This window comes from Cariama cristata, unplaced genomic scaffold, assembly GCF_000690535.1.
Source record: "Cariama cristata isolate BGI_N322 unplaced genomic scaffold, ASM69053v1 scaffold29637, whole genome shotgun sequence".
NCBI classification, from domain to species: domain Eukaryota; kingdom Metazoa; phylum Chordata; class Aves; order Cariamiformes; family Cariamidae; genus Cariama; species Cariama cristata.
This window is the reverse complement of record NW_009627672.1, coordinates 24924-43771: the sequence shown is the minus strand read 5'-3', so window position 1 is coordinate 43771 and position 18848 is coordinate 24924. Positions and strand designations below refer to the sequence as shown.

At 34.6% G+C, this 18848-nt stretch overlaps 1 protein-coding gene across 1 annotated transcript in view; it reads right to left on the bottom strand.

The window, feature by feature from the left end:
* CCDC141 (coiled-coil domain containing 141) overlaps positions 1–18848 on the bottom strand; it is a gene marked incomplete at its 5' end in the record, with an annotated part of 89302 nt that overhangs the window by 45832 nt on the left and 24622 nt on the right. The window contains 2 exons of the mRNA XM_009704523.1: positions 10217–10336; positions 18359–18612. Coding sequence (XP_009702825.1) covers positions 10217–10336; positions 18359–18612 — 374 coding nt within the window. The remainder of the gene's footprint in view (positions 1–10216; positions 10337–18358; positions 18613–18848) is intronic.

Here is an 18848-nt window from a genome sequence, read left to right as displayed (position 1 = left end):
TGACAGAAAAGACGCTTTAAAAAGGAAGAGAATACTTCAGAATTTCAAGCCACGGAATCAGAAACATTACTAACACTTAATTGAGCTAGGAACTTTAAAACTAGGGTGCTTTAAAACACATTCAGTTGAATCAGTATAATTTTACATATAGATATTTTGTCTACATTACACCACTCGGAAACGTATTTAGCTAATCAGAACTGATGGTCTATTTGACTCCTACTTCTTTTTTCAACTATTCATACTGAATCGACTTGTGCTTCCAGTGTACTGACCTAAATTATAGGTCAAATTTAGGGATTAAACCTTCATGAACAAAACTTTTTTCCCTACATTTTTTTTACCTGTGATAAATGCTATCACAATATTCAGTCACACTATCTTCTTTAGGTTATAAAGAGGTATTGAAAGGCATATCAGACTAGATAGCCCAAATGTAAAGGAGCTTTATTTTAAGGGAGTCAAGAGAAAAACATCATTTCATCTCTTTCTGTCTTGCAACTACTGCTTTGGTATTAGTTGCTTCCTTGTTTTTGCTGTGGTTTCATAGAGAAAACTATAAGATAGTAAAACTGTTACTTTATCCCTGCTGTGCTTGTCAACACTTAAAATTGGTGCCTTATTATGCTGTTCAAAACAAAAGGATCATTGGACACTATACTGCAATTTCCCATGCCTTAGGTAGCATATTTCCTTCACCTTTTCTGGTGATGAGCTAAATAAGAGAAGAACCTTTCTGAAATTCATTTAGCATTTTCTTCCACAGATTTGTATCATATGTCTGATAAAGCAGACAGAAAAATATTTATAAAGCAAGACATAATTTGTTTCATTAAAACACTCTGAAGTGTGCATATGGCATAACAAGATTACAGGGTACATTCTTTTATTTTCATCATGCTTCAAGAATGTTAGTCTCTTGTTGTTTCTTTTTAATGAAATTATTGCTAGTAGAAGATGCTTTTTTGGAAGTTTTCCCAAAAGAGGTAATCTGATTATTCACAGATTTTTCATAAACAGCAGCAAATCTAGTTCCCTCAGTCTCCCACCATGCTGCTTTATCCTTCTTTGAAATACAGTAAGCAGGAGTAGACTTAATTTGGTTTGTGTAGTTCAGTGCATTCCTTTTCTGACATTGTCCGCTGTTGTGACAACAACTGGTATGGTAAAAACACTTGTTCAAAAAGATCAACAACTTATTTTACATAAACTTCTCCACCAGATGCTATTCTCTCTCCCTCCGTATTGGTATGGACTAGATCTGGACCAACAACTGATAGACACCCTACAATTCCTAACACACCCATTGCCCAACATAGCCAAGCTTAAATAGTACGTGGCAATTCCAACAGAAAGGACTAAATTCCTTGCTATGTTCTAGATTAACTTGAACAATTCCGGAAAAAGATCTAGTATTACTCACAGGTCAGCAAAAAACACACCTCAAAATGTAAAACACATGCATTCAGGCCAGACCTATATGTTCTGGCCTTGAACTTTGGATTAATTTCAGCAGCTTCACAGTACATGAATGAAAGTGAAACAGAGGGTATTGACACGACTAACAAAAGTAATTTTAAAATATGAACAAACTCATGGGAATAAGGAATGTGATGTCTGGTGTGATGTTGACACATAGCAATACAATACTCTGAAAAACATGAATTACATAGAAATACCTTTAATCTCTCTCAAAAAACGACCACCAAGGTATATTAAGTGATGAACCTTTCTGCCTGAATTAGTCTATGGTGCTAACTGCTGCAGGTTGTAAGAGACAAACATTTTAGTAAAGTTGAGGAAAAAAAGGATGCACATTTTATATGATAAATGAGACTCTAAACAAGATTTTACCAAGCAAATTTTCATTAAATTAAAACCAATTTCAAAGGGTATTAAAGCTTATTTAGGTATTAAGTAAGTTTTTTGAGGACAAAAAAAAAAAAAAAAAAGAGAATTCATGCTAATGAACATAAAAGGACTGCTAACACCTTCACTGAAGTAGTAGAAATGTCTCAGATTAGACTTTTTGATCAGTATCCTATTTCTGTGCAATACAACATTTCTTCATCTTGAAAATCTGTTGAGTAGGAAAAGGAAAGTTATGACAATCCTACTGAGTTTGAAAGTCATTTTTCCACTGTGGTGAATACTCTTCACCTTTCTGCCATGGAAGGAAGACCTAAGTAGCTGTAAAAAAAAATAAAAATCTATAGATCTGCATTAATGCCTTATTTATCTTTTCCACGTGAAATCTACTTTTGTTTTTAACTTTTATTATAGCTTTACCAATTAGAAAAAAAAAGGCGCCAGCATAAAATAATTCAACAGTGGTAAAATGTTTTCAGCAGATTCTAAGTGGTTTAGTAAGCAAACTAATTCCACTTATTTCAACAAATTTAACTTTGTTCCATTCTGAAAAAGAAAGATGGGTCAGAAACCCAGCATTCCATTGAGAACTGTGTTCTTGTTATGCTTCAATATACCTGCACTATATGCCTACAAAGATGCAAACCTGTCTCACTCAGGGTAACCTTTCTTTCCTTCCATAAGGGAACCCTTAAGAAAAGCCTTCTCAGAGATTTTTCAGGTTCAGTTTCTCCACAAACAAGCACCTGAAGGCCAAATGTTGCCCACTATATTTCCTTGTATGCTTGTAAAAAATACTGCTGTTTAGAATATCTGCAATGAAATTGCACCACTTTTCAAGAAAAGACTCTAACCCTGCCTCCCCACATAAGTATTCCTTGAGAACTTGAACCAGACACTTTCAGCTTCCTAGAGAAATAAAAAGAGATCAATCTGGAGCACAATAAAAGCATTTTTTTTTCCAATATTTTTAATTTTGTCTATTAATGATAAACAGCTAAAGCAAAAATCTTTCTTGACTTTTTTTCTTTTCTTTTTCTTTCAAATGAAAATTCTGACCACTTCTGAGATCTGGATGCAATAATCTTCAGTGTATACTTTTAATTAAGTAAAACTGTGCACTGTATTACTTAATGCACAATTCCCCTTTCATAAAATCCTGTATTCGTCTCTCTGTCCTAAGTAACATTAACTATTCTCAAAATCCTTATTATTACTGAGAGTCTGCTGTGCTGTATTTGTTCCTTTGTACCTGAACAATTTATCTTGGGAAAAAATAGTAAGGTTTCTCCATACACACAGCTTAATTGGACTATTTATGAATAAGGTGTAGATCCCTGACATCCAATTGTACCAGCACCACAATGTCATCATCTTCCAATACTTGCAGCTGGAATGACTGGTACCAAATACATTCTATGGTCAGATTCTAATAAAAATTTCACTTACGTTTAAACATATAGATGTCAATGAGAATTAGAAAACAACACTGCAGTTGGGAGCTTTTAACTGGGACTAATAACAGTCTAACTAGACTAATAAACAAAAAAAGGCAAAGAAAGTGCAATTGAATATGTGCATTCTCATTTTGTTATTACATGCTATTTGTATAATTAAAAATAATATTTTATGTAAGAATGAAAAATGCGTATTTTAACAGAACAGGAAAGGAAATTGTCTATAGCTAGCTTAGAAGCAGCTACAGAAAAACAAAAACAAAAAATTCTGAGTTGTTTCAGTGTACAATCTGTACACAAGGTGCCCAACAGCAGCTTTTAGGTGATCTTAAAGCAGAGGTCAAACTCCACCTCATTTATACTGAGGCAAGCTTCTTCTCTAACCATTCACACAAGCTCAAAAAACCAATTTGTTATAATAATTTATAGCTTAAAGTATTTCATAAACATTCCAACCTTGCACACTCTGAGGGTATTAAATATAGTTAGATTCATTTGCTATCCTATCCGATCATTACTCAAACTTAGTTCAAATTTCTATAAAATATCTAGCGACAATTTAATTTTCAGGTTTCTATTTATAAGGAAATGTTTCTACACATGAAAAGCCTATATTTTCCATCAACAGCACACACAAACAGTGGAAAAATCTTTGTCAGTTTTTTGTCCTTCAGCCTTCTACATGTTAAATTCATAACAATCTGTCAGCACTAAAATATTTGTTACTCATTTTCCCTGAAAGAAACACAAAGCCTACTATTACCTTGACTTTTCTATTTGTCAAGGAATGCTTGTGAATTCCTCTGACCTACTAAAGACACATTGCATTGTATGTGCTTATACTCAATGTGTTTCCTTAGCTCATGTCACTATTCTTTTCCTTACAGTAGTCAGTCTTTTAAACACTTGCTTTCACTATTCCATTTGGCAAGGAAAATGAGCTCTTTCTAGGTTCCTTGATTAATCAGGTATTTTTCAAGAGTTAGTCAGTTAAAACTGATGAAGTAGAATTATTGTGGCTTTAAGTAAAAGTCTTGAACTTTTTCTGCCTTCAAAAACATCCAGCACAAGCCTGAAAATAAAAGTAGAAAAACCTACAAGTTTATCTTGTTATTAAACAACTATTGTGGGATAAATAAGCTTTTTTGTCTAAATCATAAACATTTCTTACCTAAAAATTTTTGGATTAAAACCCGAGAAGTTGTGTAAAATTGTCTTTACTGGAATATTCTAGAGTTAAGCTGAGAAAACCTTGAAACACATCTATTTGACTTCAGATTGTGATCCATATAGAAGATAAAGTAGCATTTAAACCATGAATCAATTAAGTATAAAAATAGGTATTTTTCAGAATATGTGATAAATTAGCCCCTTCTCTCATACTGCAAAAATGTTCAAAACTGAACTTCTTGAGCCCAACTTCTGCCTGTAATTGATCCATTGGATACATTGGTACATTGATAATTTAGCCCCTGTGAATATTTGAAAAGCTTTTACCTTCAATAACTACAGTATATTCAGTATTGCAGTATAACTACCAAAATAACGATATAATACCCTTAAATTACAAATAAAACAGTGTACACTAAAACAACTGCAAAGGATTATGACCTGGTATGACAGTTACCACACGATCTGTCTGTTGGGAAGTTCAGTGGATGACTATATCAGTGTATTTAACAGTTGTTAGAATCAGCAGTTAGAAAGCAGAAAAATTAATTCAAAGTCAGTCACTTCCCAGAAAACTGAAGAAGGATGTTAAAAGATAATGCCAGGACACAGAGGGACCTACTAACAAAAGCAATAATGAACAAACAAAACCCCCAAACAATTAACAGAAAAATAATAGATAGAAAAGGAACACTCTTCCAAGGCAGTGAGATGGCACTACAGGAAAATCAGATAGTGAGAAGAACCTGGTAGATGACTGTAGATTTGCATCTGCTGCATGCAAAAGATGAATGTTTAGGTAAAAAGAAACTTTCCCATAAAGAAAAATTCTTTTTCTTTAAATGCTTTGTTCTAGTTATCAAAATACAGGAGTGCGTTACAACACCTGCTCTGCAGATGAAATGCAATACTTGTCAAAGTCCTCATGTTAATGTCGACAAATATAGGAACTGATACCATTGATAGTGATATTTAATTTGGTCATGAAGAACCATCCTGAAATCTCATTACAGCATATTACCTAGCACGGCTACTCCAGACCCAGTAAGCAGGCAGATCTATAAAACAGACAAGTACTCTCCATCTTGCTACTAATCTTAGTAAGGACTGATTCCAGCACTGTTCAGTCCTGAGAAGTGGCAGAAACTAGACAAAATGCAAACAGTTTAGAATACTATTTTTCTTGATCTCTAAAGGCATTTGGTCACAAAGTGGTGCTAGCAGTTCTTTTTTACCATGCCAAGCACCTTCAATACACACAGAAATAAAACAGCAAGCAGTTATTCAGTGTCAGCAGATACCCCTGCTGAAACACGATTTCCTTAATCTGCTTCTTCTCTCAAATCTTCGGGGGGGCAGTGAGGGGGGCAGGCACAGGGGGTCCTTTTAATGTTTGAGAGGGTTGAGGAATTTTTTTCTAATGACGAATCCTTGGTTTTATCTTTGGTCTTATTGTACAAGATAGCGATAATGTTTTCAGTGATTTCATCTCTCAGGAAGGCGAAGTCCAGGGTAAGATAACAACTTGAGAATGTAATAAACCATTCTCTCCTTTCTTCTCTCAGCCCAGTCACATAAATATGGTGTTAATCCTGTAAATCCTTCTTAGGCTAGCCTCTGATCAATTTAAGAAAATTGTTTGTCCTGTTCATCTTAATGCAACAAGGTGTTGTCGTAAGACATGTAAGTAAACACGTGTATTTTCTTTGTGTGAAACTGTCCAGATACCGGAGCTTTCCGCTTTCTTACTCCCTATGAGAATATTTACACTTGCTCCGCATGTCTGTTACACAGAAGATTTTCACCATACCCTCAAAGCTACAGTACACATACAAAATGGTTCTTGAAAAGATTAATTTTCACCACTTTAGATGCTAATACAGAAATCCCTAAGCAGTTTAAGACTTGTTTATCAGTGTCCGTATTACTTCTAACAGAACACCATCAGAAATTGTTATGGCCATTCAGACAGTATGGGAAAGACGCTAACCAAAATCTACCTTTATTTTAGTAGCAAGGTAAATAAAATATTTTAAAGCCCCTAATTGCTTTTTGGAAACATTCAGTTTTCGCATGAGGGAACTAGACAAATGACAGCAGACATCAGCTATGGTCTAAGCAATGACAAAGCTACAGAAAACACATATAATTAATTAATTAGCCAAGTATTGTGTAAGGTACTCCTAAGAGTTCTTCCTGAACTTAAACTGAAATATTCTTCGCAACCGTTTCCATATTCTCTCATATAAACAGATAAAATAGTTAACTGAACTAATAAAATTTCTGAAGACTTCTAGAAATTACGTTTCACTCTGAAATTAATGTAGAACATTCACCTTTTTTTTTTTTTCAGAATATAAATTGGACACTAAAGGGATTCCTGAAGGGAAGATAATTCCAACTGGAGATTTAGTGTTACTAGAAAAAAACTGGTATTGTATTTTTCCTATTGCTAAAGAGATTGCTTCCAGTATATACACAGTAAAAACTGGTATCTGTTTTATCTTGATAAAACATTAAAGAATCAGACATATTAAAAAAATGTTCAATAAAATAGAGGTAGAGGAATTTTGAAGCATCAATGCAGTTAGTTGTCCTTCTATTTGAAAAGATGGACTTAATTTCTACTCTAAGATTTTCCAAATAACGTGGAATGGTACCACAGATATGTATAGTGGGAGTTTTGTGGTGGTTCCCTCCCCCCCAATTTTCCGTGTGAACCTGGCAATATTTTTATGAGTGTTTTACAATTTTGCCACGTATTACAAGTTATTGTCAAGGTATATAATGACTCTTGATTTCAGGGAGCAAGTTAGTCTTTGCAGAAAAAATCTCATATGACAAAAATCAAACAAATAGAAAATAATTCTGGTGACTCTACCACAAAAGTGCCCAGCAAATACCCAAATGTGTGGTGAACACATATGTGTGTATAAAATCTATGCCAACTAGAGCTCCAAAAAGCAGAACAACTTGCATGTGTTTACAGGAGATTGTGTTGCAAGGTACTCAGTGTCATTCTACAGTGATAAATGTAAAGTACATTAGGTTGCAAAGATGTAGCAGAGTAGTTATACATCACAATATTCTTTTGGTCTGAATGCAGCCTGAAAACATATTTTGGGAATTATAGATTTTTGCTTTACAGAAAGCTAGATAAATTGCTAGTATTGTATTTTTTTAATAATTCTGTTCCTAAACATGTTCTTGTCACATTATGCTTAATAGCATCACAAGTGATTTGGAAGTAAATATAAAATCATTGCTTATTAAAGTTTCTAGTTGCAAAAAAAGTATCAGAGTGCTATGTAATAATTAGGAAAGGTCAGTTATAGAGATTGAGTACAATCTATTTTTGAAGTAGGTTCATTTGAACAAAACAGCTACCTGCAATTTCAGACTTATCAGGAATTTGTGTCATTACTGGGATGAAAGGTTGTATCCTAGAAAGTAATGACCCTGGACAATAGTATTGTGTTGTATGACCAACTGAAACAAAAACTTTACTGAAAAAGTGGCTTAAGAGAATTTTGTGCACCCATATATGGGAATACAGAGGAAATAATATTTCTGTTGCCAGGACTAGTAAAATAATTTTTTTTAATATTGTACCTAGTTCTTCATCGGCCTTCCCCAAACTTCTGTATGGTATTAGTCAACAGCTTCTCAAGCAGAATGAATACTTCACACAACAGCACTGCAGTTCCAAAATACGTACACCATTAAAATACTTCAGATCAGCGATCAGACGCTGAAGGTCTGTGAGTTGCCAAAGATTTAGGGAATTTCATGTGCAGACTTGATGTATCTTATAAGCCTGGTTTTGCTTAGACTGTGAGCAAAGATGCCAAGTTTATTTCTAGGTTGCTCTGTATTTCAGTATAATCCAGTCATACAGGTAAAACACTACTTTGTACAGTGCTGACATCTAATATTAATCTCTGCTATCTAACAAATATTTACTGGAATACACATTTGATTGTATACTTTGTCTGAATTTTACAATCAAGATGCTAGGTTCCTCCTTCTTTCTGATCTCAACATCTGCAGTTCAGTGCTGTAAAACCTAATGCACAAAGCCCTATAACTCAGCTTTCTGAAATATATTTGCAGTATGCAGTTCAATCTGGTCACTCTTTTTGCACATCATAAGCATAACCAACATGTTCAGTAACATCCACTTCAAGAATGTCATTTACCTGTGCTAGAACTTGCTGCTAGTAAGAACAGCAGAAGGCTAAAGGTAAGATGTTCTAAATCATAAATGACATGGATGCATAACAAAAATTTTTTAATGCTAAACACTTTTAAATAACCTTAAGGGAAAAAGAGCAATTCAGTAAGATAAGATGAATGATCTATTACATAATGCATGGGAAAAGAATTGTTAGGTGAAACTGTAATAATAAGTGTTATCATTGTAAGTTAGTTTCTGGATGCTTGATGATGAAAAGGATTGAGTATTATACAAAATGAAAATGCATATTGTTCTCCTTTCTGCACTTACTGTGTCATTTCTAATTCAGACAGCAAATTACAAGAACAGCCTTTCAACATGGAATGTGGGGAAGATTAGTGATGGCTAGTTCTAAAATTCAGCAATACTTTAGGACACCTCAAACTTTTGTGAGCTCCTATTTCTCTGTAAACACCTTATTTGCTATTTATCTTCTGCTTTTATTGTGCCAAAGGTCTGTGCAGGCTTTGCAGCAGAAGTTAGCTTATCATATTCATCTTCCCTAGATGAAGAAAATGTGTTATCTGACATGCTGCTTGGAGAACCATTAGAAATATTATTGTATTCTGCTTACATGACAACCTTGAAGCAGTTAACTGTAAATTATGCAAACAGGCAAACATGTGACATTTAACTACAAAACTTACAAGGAAATGTAACTCTGAACAACCATAAACCTGTTAGTTGCTATCAACACAATAGCTTTTGAAAAGGCATTTGTTTCTACTGGAACAGTTTTTGGATGAAAAAGGCCTATTTGGTCACCTGGGTTATCCAAATACAATTGCTTGAAAATGATACAGTGAGGAATGATCCTGACCCAGCAATAGCACTTACCTGATAATAGCACAATTGAAGTAGCTTAAAAAAGGTTCTAAATATATGCAATTTACATCATACAAATATCCTTTTTTTATATATCAACATTTTGTTTAATCCCATCTTGCTTTTATGAGTGATGGTAACAGATTTATTCTCTGGAAAACTGATATTCACAATGAAAGTAGTATTTTCAATTACTTTTATTTCTAAGAAATAAATGGGCAAATAGGTCTCCCAATCATGCACACAGTTCAGTGACAATGATTTATGGTAGAAGTGGCTGGCTTTTTATCCTTTATGAATATTAAAATTTGGTAATATTCCAATAAATTTGCTTTTCTTTATTTTTTGCAACAAGGTTTAATATGTAAACTGCCAGTCTGGAACTTGATCACTAAATTGAAAACCCAACGGCACAACATCAAGGATTCCTCTTCTTTCATCTCATCAATAGTTTAAAAAGTTTTAAATAAGAAAAACACTGAGAAACATAGAGGCTTGCATTAAAAGTAGTAAAATAAAATCTCATTTAGACATATAGAAATATATGTCTTATGTACACATACTAAGTAGCTACTCCTATAAGTGCTTATTAAATCCTTGAGTTCACATTTTGCTACTCATTTTTAAAGTTGCCTCAGTGATCAGTTGTATTTCTTACTTTCACTTTGATTTCCATTTCTTCAAGCTCTTGAAGTAACTCTTCATTTTCCAATAGACATGAGCCTAAGTTCTGCTTGTGAAAATAATCTCTGATGTTTTTCTTGTACCAAGATGTTACCTAAATAAATAATCAAAAAATTAAGTCAGTAAAAAATTTGAGAAGTGACTGTCCATTTTTAAAAATATGTACAAGACAGTTTCATCTACAAAAGAAACCCTAATTTTCATTCCTTTCATTTTTCATTCCTAATGGTCATGCTTTTATTCAAATGTTTGCATTTTTATTATTTAAATGTTAATAAATGCAGAAGGAAAGGATTGTGGTCAAAATGAACACATATTGGAATATATGTAACAAAACAGACAAAAAAAAAACTATGACCAAATTATAAATTAACACAGTAAAAGAAAAATCAAGTTATAGTCACATATAGAATGCATGTTTTATAACATGATAAAGATACTGCACATTTTCCCTAGAATCATCTTAATTTTAAAACATCCCTTTGCATAGAGTAAAGGACTATAAATCTGAGTACTTCTGCAAGAATACACACACAAAAAAATACTAAATGGGCCTTATGACCTAATGGAATCTCTCCATCCTTGGCTTGAAAAACTCACTTAAGCTATTGAGATAATATTATGTGGAATAATCTTTAGTAGCTTAAAAAAAAAAAAGGTATTAAATCTTACTAGACTTACTTCAGTAAGTATATGCAGCAAACCTATGCAGTATAAAAATATATCTTCTAAATTGCACGGAATGACCTGCATTTATTTCTGCTTGATTCACAGTAGGTACCTCTCTCTTTCTTTGTAAATAACACATGGCAAGAACTCCTAAGTGAAGCTTTGCATTTTAAAATAGTAGTCAGAATGACTTATTAGTATCAAGGAGGCTTCCTCCGATCTTTTCAGTCTGGAAATATTAAATCACTGTACTTAAATCATATACAGCATACTAAGAATTACTTTGTACTCTAGGTACTACAGATTTTAATAGCGCACTACAGATTTTTTTTGTTTTATCTGCTCACGTAGAAGCTATTTTTAATAAATCTAAACAATTGTAAAAATGAAAGAACCTTTAAAATGTGTTAGAAGCTTTTTCAGTTACAAATAAAAAATTGGGCACATTATCTCAGGAGTTCAACAGCGCTCAGAAAGTAAACAAATTACTTTACTACCAAGCCTTCACTTCTTCAGCACATCCTCCAGATGTGTACTTACTGATTGAAACATTTTTCCTGCCAGCACATTTTCACAGTACATTTACTATGTGTCCACCAAAATACAAATGAATGGAATAAACAGTAAAAACTGCTAAAAGGGAATGAAAAATCTCTCTAAATTAGGATTGTTCTCTGCATCATGCATCTGCTTAGAAAAACAAACTCGTATTGCTGTAATACTAGGCAAAAGAAAAAGTAATTCTTTAACCCAGCTATAGTAAAGTGCTCACCCCTTTACCACTTGGCAATATTTCTGTCTATTACAGTGAGTTTAATCAGTTGGCTTCCACTACAGCTAATACTGCTGAGTGATTTCAGTTGTACTAGCTTAGCTTCTAGGCAACAGCTGGGAGTATTTAACTGCTTTTTAAGAAAGAAACCCACAGAATCCTACTTTCAGTGATTTTGGTGGAGGGATGGCAGAGGAGAGAAGGTTAATATATCTCTTTGAAAAAGACAGTGGTTTTCTTTGATTGGTTGAAATCTCAAATCACTCCCATTCTCCAAAATAGATTTCATCATTCATTTATAATAATTATCTACTCCATTTGCAATGAATAATCCATATCAGAAATCAAAGGCAATTCAACATTTTTCTCAGGTTGCTAAACTGTTCATTTTGCACTGATTATGGTCCAGGTGATTTCAATGCAATGCTTATAGTCTTCCATTGCCTTGCTACATTTCCTACTGTCATTTCAGAAGGAGAAGCAAGTTTTCCAACAAATAACTGAGGGGTGGGAGGCAAACCAACAGCGTAGCTTAGCTTGTTGCGGTGGGTTGGCTTTGGCCAGCTGCTAGACACCCACTCTCACTACTTCTCCTTTACAGAACAGAGGGAGAAAGTAAAACAAAAAAGCTCGCGGGTTGAGATAAAGACAGGGAGATCACTTGCCAGTTATCATCACAGGTGGAACAGACTCAGCCTGGGGAAAATTAAATTAATTTATAGCCAATTATGGATTTAGTAAGAAATAAGGACAAAAACACCTTCCTCCTACCCAGTGCTTTTCTTCTGGCTCAATTTCACTCCTTCATTCCCAACTCCTCTACCTACCCCCTCTCACCAAGTGACACAGGGGGATGGGGAATGGAGGATTATGGTCAATGCTTAACAGTTCGTCTCTGTCACTCGCTCCTCACACTTTTCCCCTCATCCAGCACAAGTCCTCCAGGGGCTGCAGTTCTTGTCAGGATACCCTGCTCCAGCATGGGCTCTCTAAGGCCACGTTTCCTTCAGGGCATATCGAACTGTTCCAGTGTGGACTCCTCCATGAGCTTCAGTGGAGATATCTGCTCCAACACGGTCCTCTCCACAGGCTGCAGGAAAATGCCTGCTGTGGTGTGGTCTCTTCCAGAACTTCCACAGGTTGAAGGGGAATATCTGCTCCAGCACCTGGAGCACCTCCTCCCCGCCTCCTTCTTTACTGACATTGGTGTTCAGAGTGTTGTTTCTCTCTTTTTTTTTTTTTTTTCTTTCCCATGACTTCTCACTATGTCTGTGCAGTGTTTTACCTTTTCTTAAATACGTTTTAACAGAGACAATACCAGCTTCACTGAGGGGCTCTGCTGTGAAAGGGGAATTCTTGCACACACCAATTCAAAGCTTATACACAAAGACGCTGCCCTGGGCTCTACTAAACCTCTTGAACAATCTGACACTAATGTGAGACTACAGAGAGAAGCAGCAAAATAGCAGAGAACAAAAATTAAGAATTAACACACTTTTATTTCTAGAAATTATTCCTACTAGGAGAAACTGTTTTTTGACTCCCTTTCTTCCTGTATGTATTAAAACACACATACTTGCATGTCATAAATTTAACCTAACCTTACCTCAAGCAGTTGGAACTGCACTATATATTTTGACATATCTACTCTGAACTGAAGGATGAGCTATTGTCAAATAATTTCTCCAGTGCATTCACAATAAGCTGACTCTGTTAAATGCCAGACAGTTTTTTTCATTACAATAATCACTGTATTTGAGTGGCTGATGTTTTACTTACTATCGTAAATCTCAAATAATATTTTTATCATCAGTATGTGAAGGCATCATCATGACAATACAGTTCCATCTCGGCTCATCTTGGGGACATTTCAGTCTCTTCATAACAATAAAACCTAAGCCCTTCCCTAATCCTCAGTGCATTTATCTTCACAGTATTGCTAGTGAAGCATCCTTGTCTAATTTCTTAAATAACAAGTTAGAGCAAAATGGGACCACAGACACATTTTTTAAAGAAAAAAGCAGCACTTCTGTTTAAAGTCTGGGCTTCAGTGATTTTTCTATGATCAAATGCAACCTTATAAAGAAGAGGAATAATAAAATAATCTTTTATGGCAAAAGAGCTAAGTATCAGTATTGCATTGTCCCAGAGCAGCTACCAGTGGCTTCTTATACCATGTTTGTGAAAGACTGTAAAAAACCCCAGAAATAAAAAACCTAAATGCCACTAAATGCAATGTATACCAGTAAACAAAACCATTGCAAGTTCCAATAGAGCAGAACAGTCCTTTTCATTTGTGATGTTTCTTGCCTATGTAGACAAAAGCACTGTATGCTTTTTTTTTTGCCTCCTTTTTTTCCTTTTTTTTAAGAAAGGACTTTGTTTACACAATGTTCCCAAATGCAGAAGTTACTCAGAATATTAGCTAATAAGAGTAACCATTTCAATTTTGAAGGGAACGTTTGCAATTGTGAAATATTAAAACAAAGTAATCCATACAGGTACATGCATACTTTAAGAAGAATATGTATACTCTCAGGAAAGATTATGACTGACCAACAACGGAGTGAGTTTGATGGGATGTCAGAGACTTATTTGGTTTCACGGTGTGGGACTTTTTTTTTACATAGGACCGAAGTCTGAGAATCCTATGATGTTCACCCATGTATGCAAGAGTAGTAAGAGGAATTACTGTCAGGAGAAACAGGACAGGAGATCAGACATTTGGAAATACACAAGAGGAGAAGTGTTGGCTGTAATGAAGACAGTGGCAAAATCACCACTAAGTTCACTGGTGCCACAATTTCACCAGAAGTGGCAAGCAGAGAAGTAATCTTATGTTGATCTGATTATAGAGTTTTGAATGACTTAAATCCATTTAGGTCTAAATGTCTTAGCACTCATTGTAAAATACAATTTTTGGTATTTATGAGAAAAGCCTTTGCAGAATGTGCTGGGATCAAACATGAAGTCAAAACTTCACAGAGGAACTTAATAGAACAACTTGATGATTTATAAATAGTTTTATGCATTAGATGGCAATCTTCAGATTTGCCTCCAAACTATCTGAGATAAACTCAATGTTTTCATTCTAGCTATCAGTAGTAGTAGAAGCACTATGCTGAGTACAGCTATTGGAAAAAAGAAAAAAAAATCAGCAAAGAGCATGCCACCAGCAGATGTAGTCCATGTTTAGATAATTCTCTATACATTAGCTACTGCTGTGGATTTCTCCTCATATATGTGCACTTATACATTTGGATTTGCAGATCCTTGCTATCAGATGTTAAAACGAAAATCTCCATTTTTCGTAACAGAAATTTGCCTTCAAGAAAAGAAACAACAGAACCTTTCCATATCCTACCATACAGAAATTCGTCTAGGCAAGTAAGATCATAAACCCATAAATTTACTATGTAAAGGTTACCAGTGAAGAAGAATGCCCTGCATTTTTGGGGGTAAAATCTGATGACAGCCTTTCATTCACTGAGCTACACTACTTGAATTTTTATGTCAATTAAACTACGTTTAACGAAAATGAAATAAAAAAGGGAACTCTGACTTATACCAAGATAGTTTGTTTCCCATATATCTGTCTAGATAGTAAATGTGGGTGTACTCACCTGTCCCATGACTTTTACCCGGCTCTAATCTCTGCCCTTGATGTGACCAAGTACCATGAATAATTTTAATTGTCTCATATATGCACAATTGGATCAATTAAGAAAAATTACTTTCATAAATTGTCTTCCAAAGATAACTAATTATGCACAAAATAGCACAATTTGCCTCTGATTTTCATTAATGAAAGAGATTATCAGAAAATATGATGCCAACACTTCCATAAAGGAAGGTCAGATACCCTTCTTTAAATGTAAAATAAGTACGGTTTCACATATTGAAAATACTGAAAAAGAAACATGTCACATGTTATGACAATGACTATCAGACCATCACATTCCAATTAGAGATCATAGGAAGGAGTTGCATTTTTAGTTCTTCAGAACCAGGTAATAAGCAGTGATCTTTACAGCTGCTTGCTTTTTCTTTTAAAAAAAATAACCCACAGGTTATGCAGCCTTCTGTATTACATAATTAAGCCTAGCTAAACAGAGGCAATACAAAGAGCAAAAATCCACTCTTAGATCTTACACAGCAGATCTCTATATCCCCTGAACTCCCATTAATGTCAGCAGGAGTTCAATAACTGTTCTTGCATGTGTAGCACCATTCGATATCAAGAGCAGTTCAGTCCATGTACAGAAATTGGAATATTAGCTTTCAGATGTGCTGAGAGGCTTTGAGAGTTTAATTTCTTTCATCACTCAGAAATATATGCGTAATATGTTAGGAGGCTAGAGAGAGAAATTTTATATAAAGTCTCTAAAAGTTAATTTTCCAGTGTTTGTATTTATACGTGAATATATTATTTGTCCATGATGCATGCAAATTACTTGTCCGTAAGTATACAAATCATACATTACCAGGTTTGACTCTAATGCAGATACCAAACAAGTATATTCTGATAAGTAAGATATTAAAAACTATTTGAATTTTTTCCTTCGTGTGTATATCAGCCTCAGACTGGATGCAGGTATGAGCTAATAAGTAGCTAAATACTGGCCACTCTCTTCAGATGATCAGGAAACTTGCCAGCAGAAAATAGTTTCTATACTTACTCTTTGTTATGTGAACACATACCTGAAAGGAAATGGAAACATACACACAAAAACTTCACTGCACAGTATGTTCAATCCCACCTAAATCAGGGTGGATGCTAGCTGGTTACTCCCAAGTATTTATCCCTTATCTGATGAGGACAAGTAGAATTCCCCAATAAATTTTATGAAATCTTGACATTTAACATCTCAGGCAATGTGATTTTCTTTTCTTTTTTTTTTTTTTTTTTAAGAGGTCACTTGATTCCAGAAAAAACCCCACATGTTTTATCACTTACTCTTCAACAGCAAGCTATTTCTGAAATGTTTCCATTTTGAACGTTCCTCCATGTTTGTATACTATGGAATAACACTGGCATGTGGCATAATCAGGTAAATGTAGTAACATGTAACATTTTTTAATGTAGAGAAAGGATCATTTTCCTAAATTAAAAAGAACGTATTCCCAATACAGTGAGTTAGACTGATACTGAAAGTTCAGTTGTAGCTGTTGAAAATTTATTAGAATACATTATATTGAAACAACATTTCTTTTTGAGGATCTTTCTTTTATGGTATAGCTATGTGGTGATCCTGAAAAAGAATCAGAACCAGTAACAGCAGCAACAGTATGTATCTTTAAGGAAGCACTAGATGGTTTCTAATTATTTGCACAGAAATGGATACAGCCTCCTATATTGTAGTTCTTGTTTTTCAGTATTTTTGTCAGCTATTATTTTATAACTACATACTGAGACTACAATGCTTGCATAAGACCATACTATTTTTATCTGGCTTTTTTCTTCTATCTAATCATTAAATAAGTAATTCTTGCTCTGTTTCTGGCAGCTACTGGTATTGAGTGCTCCAGAAATAAGGCTGTCAGCTTTCTTATGTACCTCAACAACTTTGTTGTCGCTAGGCAAAATTACAAAGACTTGTGCTTGTTGAATAAGGTGCTTCTCGTCTTAAACAACCTCACAGGCAAAGTTAGTGCCTACAGAATAGACTACTGCTAACAGTTTCTAACATTTTCCTCTGATATAGGGGGAAACAAGGAAACTTACAGAGGTATCACAATCAAGACTCTATTGTCAGAGGTCCATATAAAATTTTAGACTATTTACAAAGCATTGAAATTAACTCAGCTTTAGTCTTCTTAGACTTTGGCAGTTAAATTTGCATAGGTTCCTCCTCCTCAGCATACTTAATACCCAAAGAGGTTGAGCAGGACTCTCCCCATATATTTTTTCTGACAAATTGGTCAAGTATATGTAGTGTTTCTCAAGGAAAATGAGAGGAGATAGTCTTACATTGCAGAAGTTTCTCTGATAATACAGAGCACAAAGAGAAAAAAGCTATCTGATCTGAACGCTGGGAGATAAGGAGTGAAAAGGAAAAAGAACAGTAGGACTAGAAAGAGGAAGAGAAAGAGTAAGACTTAAATGTATCTGAGCTCTGAAAGGAAGGTACAAAAACAAGTTGTATTTGAGAAATTCAGTAAGAGGTGGGAGCAAAGATGGGAGAAACAAGAGAGAAACAAGTTGCTGGTGTGAAAAACCTGCAATCACTACAGTACCCTAAAGAATTTTGATTTGACTCCAAGACCAAAATACTCCTCTGCTTTCAGACACACCAACTGGCTAATTATGTTGTATCTTTAACTTACTAGTCCACGAACAGCCTTCTGCAGTTGTAATTGCTATTACCAGTGACTATTATCGCTCATGTGGCTAGAGGCTTGTTTGTGCTGGGAATTCAATTTGAAGGGAATCTAGAGGGATCCACACAATGGAATAGTGCTTTTGAAGACATTAAATTTATACTAAAATAAATTACGAGGATGGTATAGTTACAAAGTCAAACATTCAAAAGTTAGGCTCTCAAACAGAAGTGGCCCAGGGATATTGGCCCAATAAATATATTTAAGCTCCTTTTCTGTAATTGTCTCTACTGTAAAGCAGTTCCTAGATGTTTTTTTGTTCTGTGACTTCCCTTAATATTCTGTATGTCTTACCTGGTTCTCTTGCTGGTGCCACAAACAAATTTGCAGAACCTGCTCCAGTCCTTGGCGCTGATGTTTAAGAAATCTGTCCAGTTGTCGTCTCCTGTCTTGCAGCATTTCAAGGAGATTGTCAATTTTCAAGCAGCTGTTGTGGGCTCCCTGAATCATCTCTGGATTCGCATTTGGCCCTTCACATTTGAATTCTTGTATGAATTCAGTTAGCTCTTGGCTTTTGTTTAAAAGTGCAAGTGACTTTTCCAAAAGTTCTGTAAGAATGGAATTTGATAGGAAAAAAATCCCAATGAGTTTTGTAATTCTAGTAGTGTATTTCAAATATTACTCAAGTATTTTTAAAACTACGTCATAAATACATGAGCATAACATATTTCCATGCATTGCATGAACAGGTTATAAATACTTACTTTGGAAGGTATATATCCTAAGACATTTCAGCTTGGACAGCTGGTATATAAACATACAAAGATATAAGGGTGTAGACAGG